The 9,299-nt window shown below is 41.4% G+C and overlaps 1 protein-coding gene across 1 annotated transcript in view; it reads left to right on the forward strand.

Moving 5' to 3' along the window:
- The window catches only part of Slc22a4 (solute carrier family 22 (organic cation/zwitterion transporter), member 4), a gene marked incomplete at its 5' end in the record, with an annotated part of 66,175 nt that extends 57,116 nt beyond the window's left edge, over positions 1 to 9,059 (forward strand). Inside the window, 5 exon segments of the mRNA XM_013508300.1 lie at positions 635 to 735; positions 2,221 to 2,435; positions 3,266 to 3,448; positions 6,532 to 6,667; positions 8,632 to 9,059. Of these exon segments, the coding sequence (XP_013363754.1) occupies positions 635 to 735; positions 2,221 to 2,435; positions 3,266 to 3,448; positions 6,532 to 6,667; positions 8,632 to 8,725 (729 nt within the window).
- Between the last annotated feature and the right edge of the window lie 240 nt (positions 9,060 to 9,299).

The raw sequence follows: 9,299 nt of genomic DNA on the forward strand, positions 1-9,299 counted from the left end.
CTAACCACTGACGGCCAGCATCTTCTCATCAATGGGGCAGTAATAATAGTAATAATAATAATAACAGGTAAAACTTAGTGGGCATCTACTGTGAAGTACTATGTATCCTAAGCTTGGTATATGTGGTCTCATTTAATCTTCTCACTCCCCATTTAACACATCCACTTTACAGAGAAGTAAACTGAGGCTCAGAGAAGGTAAACAGTAACTTGTCCAATGTCTCCCAGCTAGCCGGAGTCTGTCCTGACATTCAGAGACAACAAGCAAAGTGTAAAAAGCAGACCTGACCTCCGGGCTATGATTTGGGGCTGCGTGGCCCTCCCCACTCAACAGCCCTCCAGGATCACAGATCGGTGTGACAAAGGCCATTCCCAGCCACCACTATTGGTGAAAAATGTGTGAGAACTTAGGTTTTGAGTGAAACTGGGGCCTGATGTTTTATATTTCTAAGGCTTCTGTCCAAAATGGGCTACAAACATTTTAAAGTTCTGGGCTAGACATCATCTGTGGAGACGCCCTTATCGCTCCTCCAGACTCGTAAGCTACTCGAGATGAAGAGTCGCATGCATAACACATCATGACTGCACATGCATCTTTACTACTTTGAAACTCACGGCCGTTTGCATTATTTTAGCTACAGGAGCTCGCCTCTTTGAAGCAGCCAAAAGTTTTCATTCTGGACCTGTTCAAGACCTGGAATATTGCCAAAATAACCATTATGTCTTTGCTGCTTTGGTGAGTAATAAGGGAGCTGGAAAAGCAGGCGCAGCACCTGAGTATGCAAATGCTGCTCCCTCATTCCGGAAAACATGGCAAGGCCTGGGTTGTCCTGAGACTAAATTTAAAAAGTACCGAGTCGTAAGGCATTTAGAAATGCCTCAGTTCAATCTGTGGAACTAGTTAATGGAAAAAAAATGGTAAATAGGAACATTAAGCCTGCAATCCTGGGGCCCACAGGAGAAGGGTTCCTTCCCTTCTGAGGCTATAAGATTAAGGCTGGTGATATCCCTGATGCCTGAAACAGAGGCGCCAATTCAGCTCCTGCTTCCTGAAGCTAAACCAGCAATTGAGCGAAATGTTAGGGTAACCTGGATCCCACTACGGGGGCCAGGATCTTGACACGCTTTCCACACTTGCCAGTAGCAAACGAAGTGGTTCTAAGATGCAGAAATAATGGATTGACTTTGCAGATTAGATTTAGTGATGCATCTTCCAAGAAATGAGGGAGAAACAAAAAGAAAGAAGAAAAAGTACCTACTTGCTCCATGTTGACAAAAAAAAAGTAAAATTAAAAGAAAATCTTTCATCCTCAGAACTGGTAGGTTCAGGCTGCAGCTAGTCTATTTTTAGAACCAGCCTGTTTTGCAATTACAAAAGAAAAAAAATCAGGGATGGAGTTTAAGCCTCTGAATTAAGCAAGTGTGTCCTCAGCCACTGCACGGCTGTCCTCACTGCAGGCCGCCCTCACTGCAGGCCGCCGTCAGCCCTACCTGCACACACCCCTGGTTCAAGTATATCTCAGCAGCAGCCCTGGAGTCAGCAACCAGTGAGTCACTGGTTCTGTCCAAGCTGTTCTGATTTGTCAGTTTGAAAATCATTAAGATTTCTAAGGCCAGAAAGTTTACTTTTTCATTTTGTTTTGAATTAGTCCTTGTGCTACCCCCAACTTGGTTTAATATATCCAAAGAGATCCAGCAGTATTCCTGAAAACATTCCTCAGATACTTCTGCCTTTTTGGTCATGTTAATAATAAGCAGATCGGGGCTGGGGATTTAGCTCAGCGGCAAAGCGCCTGCCTGGCAAGCACAAGGTCGTGAGTTCGGTTCCCGGTACCGGAGAAAAAACAAACAAACAAAAAAAAAAATAATAATAATAATAATAATAAGCAGATCTCTAGATGGGACATCTGCACTAGTGAGTACTTGTGGGTCCGGACTAGCACTGTCCAGTGGGACGTTCTGCAGAGATGGAAACGTTTCCTCTCTGTACTGCCCAATGCAGTAGCCACTAGCCACAGTGGCTATCGAGCATCTGAAATGTGGCTGATGTGATGGAGAAACTTAAATTTTACTTAGTTGTAATTTGTTTAAAAATAGCTGCGTGTGCCTAGGGGTTGCTTATAGGACAGCAAGAGCTAGATGATCTCTTAATCATCACAAAATCTGAGCGAGATTCAGGCCTTGCTTTTGCCATTTTTGTCTTCTGTTTTTTATCTTTCAGGATGCTAACCTCAGTGGGCTACTTCGCCCTGTCTCTCAATGTCCCTAATTTACATGGAGACACCTACTTGAACAGTTTCCTCTCTGCCTTGATTGAAGTTCCAGCTTATATTATGGCCTGGCTGTTACTGCGCAAACTGCCCAGGCGTTATATCATAGCTGCGGTTCTCTGCTTTGGAGGAGGTGTGCTCCTCCTAATTCAGCTGGTACCTCTAGGTAAGAAGTTAACCAAACTACCCCCCATTAGCTAGGCTGCTTGTGAGTCCCTGTTCCTTGATAATGTTGCCTGTATGTCATAAGCCACTCATAGGCCAATTAGAGAAGTAATAGCTAACTTCCCTACTTTCCTGTGTTCAAAACAACTACTCTCAAATGGAAGAACTGGCCTCGGGGAATAAGAAATCACCAACCACGAAAGAAGAGTAAGTCTCTAGGTTTATCCTCTTTGTAGACTCAACATAAACTCAGACCTCTCTCTTTGAGTGATACTCACGTTTCCAGATTTCGTGGTACTTACTTTCAAATCTTTCTTCTGCGGTGTATATTCAAGTATTAACATTGGTAGTGCCTGCCGGTTCCAGTATATATTTGGCGATTTTTATGGTCTGAACCTTTAAGTAGTTAAATAGCATACAAAGAAACTCAAACTTCTGCTTTCCTCCTATGTCTTTCTCATAATATGAAAATATTAAGTCAATAGACACATAATGATATACATAGAAACACATTTCTTAACAATAAGTAAGAGTGTGGAAGTGATGGACCTTTCCCTAAAGATTAAACTTAACTGTATTAACATGTTAACAACTCTCCCAGAAACCATCATGACAAATAAACAAGCGGGCAAAGGTCACTGGATACATTAATGCTCTAGAATAACCACAGAACAAAGTACAACTCCTCACTCCCCACCCTGTCTATGGCCGATTATTAGGCCTTGTGAAGAGAAGACGTCTTGTGGGAATACTTTATTTAATGAAAACTCCCCGTCAAAGCAAAAGGAGTTAAAGGCACAGCTGTGTGCATATAATGGATCTCTTTTCCAGATTACAGCTTCTTGTCCGTTGGTCTGGTGATGCTGGGGAAATTTGGGGTCACCTCCGCCTTCTCTATGCTGTATGTCTTCACTGCGGAGCTCTACCCAACAATGGTCAGGAACATGGCGGTAGGCATCACCTCCATGGCCTCCAGGGTGGGCAGCATCATCGCTCCCTACTTTGTCTACCTCGGTGAGATGCCTCTGTCAACATGCTCTCTCTTTAAATTAGGCTTAAATGTGAAGGTAGTCGGTTTTCACTGGGAAGAATTCAAATAGCATAGAAATTACTGGAGAAAGTATAAGTTCACCCCTCCACCCCCAGCTCCCCAAATCAAGTTAGCCAATTCTAAGAGTTGGTGAGTTATCCTTTGTTATCACAAATAATATTATATAGATCTCTTGTAAGCTTTAAAAACTTAACATTGTTGGGCCAGGGATATAGCTCAGCAGTGCCTGCCTGGCAAACGGGAGGTTGTGAGTTTGATTCTGTGTACCAAAAAAATTGAAAAACAAAAAAATCTAACATTTTTACCAGAATATCCTTTCAAAGGGCTCTTCTGTCCTGTTTTTACTAAGTACATAGACTTCCAACATCTGTCTATGCATAATTTATTTTGCCAGGTTCCAGTGAATGGACATTTAAACAATTTCCAGGTTTTTGCTATTATAGGCTGACTGACCCTAATCTGAAAACCCAAAATCCAAAATGCTCCAAAATCTGAAACATTTTGAAGGTCAATGTTCGGATTTTGGAACATTTTGGATTTTGGATTTTCATGTTAGGAATGCTCAATTGGTAGAGTCTATGCAAATCCCAAAACCCAGAAAGCTCTGAAAACACTTCTGGTTCCAGGCATTTTGGATAAGGGATGCTCACCGTGTACAAAACTGTAGCTTTACAACCAAGATTTCCCTGTGCCACTCCACCCTTCATGTGTTGCTTTATATATATCTGGATTCAGAGGTAGATTCAAAGAAGTAAACTTGCTGGAGCAAAGAATGCCTTTCTACAATTTCATAAATATTCCTAAATTGAATTCTAAGTATTGTACCAATTTTCAGTCCATCAGTAGATGAAAGTGGTTGTTTCCCCAAATTCTTACCATTGGTGGGAACCCGCCAGTTTTTAAATACTTGGTAATCTGTCATATGAAAAATGAACATCACCGTTGCCTTCATTTTTACTTCTTTAATTAAATTGTCACTCAGCATGTTTTCATACAATTATCAGCCATTCCATTCACTCATGGGCCAGAGATACAGCTCAGTGGCACAAGCGCCTGCCTGGCAAGTGCAAGGTCCTGAGTTCGATTCTCAGTACAAAAAAAAAATCCATTCACTCTGCAGCGAGCTGGCTGCTCACCTCTCCTGCCCATTATTCTAATGTTCTTCTCGTCATTTTCTTTTTGATTTGTGCAAGCTCTTCACAGTGGAAGGAAAGAAGCCCTCTGTGGCTATGCTGTGAACTATTTTCCTAGTTTGTCACTTGCATTTTGACTTCATGGTTTTTTGCAATGCAAAAACTTTTAGTTTTTATATAATCAAATGCATCGACCTAGAATCATACCACAGAGAGGCTTTCATAAGGTGTTCGGTGGGATGTGGGTCTAGCATCCAGGCCTCCTCGTTTCAAAGGACTCCACTGATGAGAAATGCAGACCCACTGCTCTCTTCTTCCAGTCGTCTACTGGTTACTTACTGGCTCAAACACACACACACACACACACACACACACACACACACACTCCAAAGTCATATAAATTCTCGAAAAGAATACACTCTAAATTCTTACGGAGAAACAGTTTGCTAATGTAAGCGTACTCTGCACAGCGGCTCTGCGCAGTAATACCATGCTGTGTTATGTTATACACAGTGGCGCCTTTTCCTTCTTCCCCGTGCTTTCAAACTATACTGGAACGGTCCAATGGGGGGAGCCCCAGAGCAGCAAGCTTTCCATGCCTCAAAAGCTGCACTTGTTGGCAACACAGGTTCCAGAAAAGCCTCAGGATCAATGTTTTTCTTGTGTTTTAGATAAAATAAGATGCTATGTAGGGGTGTACTTTTCCTCTGTAACCTCTGTGTGCAGAAGGGAAGGAAGATGAGGACCTCTTAACCTCCTGTCCAAGTATCCCGGATAAAGAAGGTGGAATGATTCTTCCAATTACATATAAAATGAGCACACGTGAATGCTATGAAAAGAAACAAATTCCAATCACTCAGCTATAATGAATGACAGATTTGAGACATTTGTAGGAAAATAGATGCACCTGGAAAATATAATGTTGAGTGAAATAAGTCAGACACACAAGTTTAAATACCAAACGGATCTCTCATTTGAGTGAGGCAAAGTGCAAACAAAGAGAATGTTAAGGATGGGTAGAAGGGGACAGGTGGATGGGTTTCTTGTAATAGGGACGTGGACCAGGGAACGAAGAGAGGGGTGAAGAGGAGGGGAAAAGGAAATGAGAGGAATGAGGATATGCCATGTATAGGAACCTAATGACCCCAATTAATGTAAACATTATATACCATACCATGAACTAAGACAAATAATATCAACAAGTACCAAAAAGGGGATAGGAGGACCTGAGTTGGGGAGGAAATGGGGAAGTGGATTTTTTTTAAGAAACCTGTAATATATACATGTAACCACTCCCCAAACTGACTGGAAGCTGCATGAGTTGCAAACATGTACTAATAAAATAAAATAGAAACTAATTCCAGGCATAGTACTTTGATACAGTGTGCCTGACACTTAGCATTTATTGTTTTAAATTTGACTGAAAATATTATTTAGCTTTTGTTAAGAGTCTCAGGACTCTGTAGACCTCACTTTCCACGATAGCCTGTGGTTTTAGGCGAAAGCAAGGTGACACTAGAATTACAGTGGCCTGAAATACCCTACTCCACCTCTTCCCCTTGATGCCCCGACTCCAGTTACCTCCACCTTAAGAGAAGAACTCTGGTAGGCAAAGACTTCCGTCAAAGGAACATCTGTCGCACATGATTAAGCAGTAACTTAGGAGATACCAGTTGACAAGCAGGAATGCAAGAATCTTATGATAACTGAAAATCAAATAGGTAAATGATTATAAAAATGCAGTCAAGGATATCTGCCAAGAAGAAACTGATCTTTTACTGATTTGTTCTTGGGAGAATGTTCCAACTGAAAACTGCTATCATATACCGTGTGCCACCTTCACAGAATGATTCTCAAGAGTGTCCAGGGCCTCCCTGGGTCTAACCAGTGTGCATATGTTTGGTGGTTTGCAGCTGCTTACAACAGACTCCTGCCCTACATTGTCATGGGCAGTATGACTGTCCTCATCGGAATTGTCACGCTTTTCTTCCCCGAAAGCTTTGGAGTGACGCTACCAGAGACCTTAGAACAGATGCAGAAAGTGAAAGGGTAAGTGGAACTTAAAATTATCGAAAGAATAAACCTGAAAGAATAACTAGCCAGCCTGGGCAGCTTAGTGAGACCCTGTCTCATAATAAAAAGGGCTGGTGGTGTAGCTCAGTGGCAGAGCACTTGTCTGGCGTGTGCAAGGCCCTGGGTTCAATCTCCAGTACTGAAAACCGAAAGTGAGGAAAGTTCAGAAAAAGGAGGGTAGGCCAGCTGTGTCAGATAATAAAGCATACTATTAAGCAAGTGAAGTAATAATGTAAGAATAGAAATCAGTGGTCAGTGGCATAGGATACAGTTCAATATAAAATACAAGAAAATATAATTCAGTATGTGATAAAATGTAGCAACTCAAATGGCGGAGGGGAGTTAGATTATTCAGTAAAGAATGTTAGAACATGGACATTTTGAGGAAATAAAAAATTGAATCCTATCAAATATATCCAGATAAATTCCCGAAAGGTAAAATATAGGCTTAAAAGTGTAGGAGCTGGGGATTCAGCTCAGTGGCACAGCGCCTGCCTGGCAGGCACAGGGTCGTGAATTCAATTCCCGGTACCGGAAAACAAAACAAAACTAAACAAAAAACAAAAGTGTAAAACCACTCAGGAAGATTCACAACCTGGAAAGAATGAATACTGTTATAATCCTGAGAGCCAATCTTTCTGAGAATAATGTCAAAGTAAAAGGGCCATAAAGGAAAAGTTAGTATACCTAGTCATACAATTTTTAAAAGGCAAAAATGAACCGTAAAGACAAAAGCCAATAAGACAGGGAAAATATTTGCAACACAAAATACAGACATGGGCTAAAATCGCTAATGTACAAAAGGCTGTTACTAACCAGCGGGAGGAGAAAGCAATAGGAAAACTGTTTAAGGACATAAACAGGTAGTTTATCCAAGATGAAAGTTATGTTTCCAACACGCACATGCAAAAGTACTTGTCCACACTAATAAAGAAATGTGAAATGAAATACAATATTTTTTTTGTTCTATAAGATTGTATGGGGGGGATTCTTTTTGACCTAGGCCATTTCTGACTCCTTTGGGTATCCTACCATTCAGTTCAGTCCAGACACTACCTGGATTTAGCATCAGGCTCCAGGGGTTGAAGGCCTCCACCCCACAGTACTGCCCTGGCTTCACATGCAGGGAGCCTGCTCCCCACACTGCTGTCTGACCTGCCTGGAAAGACTGCATCTTCCACAGTTCCCTCCCTTGTGTTCAATAATTCGCTAGGAACACTTCACAGACCTTCGGCAACACGTCACTGACTCTAAGCAGTGTGTTACAAAGGACACAATGAACAGCCAGACGAAGAGGGTCACAGGCCAGGTCTGTCCCTGTGGAATGGGGTGCTCTACTCAGTGGCAGAGTGCTTGCACAGCAGGCACAAAGCCCTGGGTTCTAGTCCTAGTTCCGCAAAAACAACAACAAAGAATAGTAATATGGAGAAATTTAGAGTGTAATTTTGGGGGCCTTAGAACGAGTTATTTGCTTTTTCATTATTTATTATGGGAAAAATATGTTCAGTTCTCAAACTTTTGAGTGTTTGAACATGAATTTGGAATGAATTGAGTTTGACAACTGAAATGTCACTGTAAACACTTCAGTATCAACTTTACCTGCCAAGATATTCGTGCCTGCTCCTCTATCCTTCCCTCAGGAAAACTGTGAATGAGTTTAAATTCTGGATTTTATATTTAATTACAAAAATTATCCCAGATGTTCAGAATCCTAAGGCCAGGGATATAGCTCAGCGGCATAAGTGCTTACCTGGGAAGCCTGAGGTCATGAGTTCGATTCCTGGTACAAAAAAAAAAATGTTTAAACTCCTAAAATAGTGGGTCTCTACCCATGAGAATCTTCAATTACAGTTCAAATAATTACTTATCCCTTGGTTGGAGAAATGTCTTTCAGTGTGGCTTTTAGAGGAGAATAATCTTGAATATTTAATTTTCTTTAGCAGCGATTGTATTTTCAGGTTCAGATCTGGAAAAAAGTCAAAGGACTCAACGAAAAGAGAAGAAAATCCCAAGGTTCTAGTAACTGCATTCTGATAACATTTGTCCTGCACTTGCCGAACTGAGAGACAGCTAAGTGCCTGAGGCTCTGTGAAGAAGCCGAAGCCTTTCCTGCTGAGATGGACTGACAGTGACAAGCAACACTGAAGCAGAGCTGACTTGTCATCTCATAGACTCGGGACCGCCCTTCCAGATAATCTCCTTGTTTTTAAAAACAAAGATTTCCAGAGAGTCCTGACTAATTAATTCTATGATACGCATTCGTAAGACTTTTTGAAAATGTGTTAGTCGAGGACTGGCAAAATCCATATATGTCCCAACATACCAATACCATACAAATAAAAAGGTCACTGCATTAATGCAATTGTTAGATGACTGCAGTGTATAGGTACGTGTATGCGTGTGCATAGGGAAGATGGTTATACAGTTCCAAGGTTCTGAACCCTTAAATTCAACCAACCTAGACTGATAGTTGCTGACCTGTACTACAAACCTATGATGGCTCTGTCTGTATTGAACATGTACAGGACTTTTTTCTTGTAATTACTCCCTAAGTGATATAGTATCATGGCTATTTAAATAGCACTTACATTGTGTCAGGTATTGTAAG

This window comes from Chinchilla lanigera, unplaced genomic scaffold, assembly GCF_000276665.1.
Source record: "Chinchilla lanigera isolate Chin_1 unplaced genomic scaffold, ChiLan1.0 scaffold00007, whole genome shotgun sequence".
Lineage (NCBI taxonomy): Eukaryota > Metazoa > Chordata > Mammalia > Rodentia > Chinchillidae > Chinchilla > Chinchilla lanigera.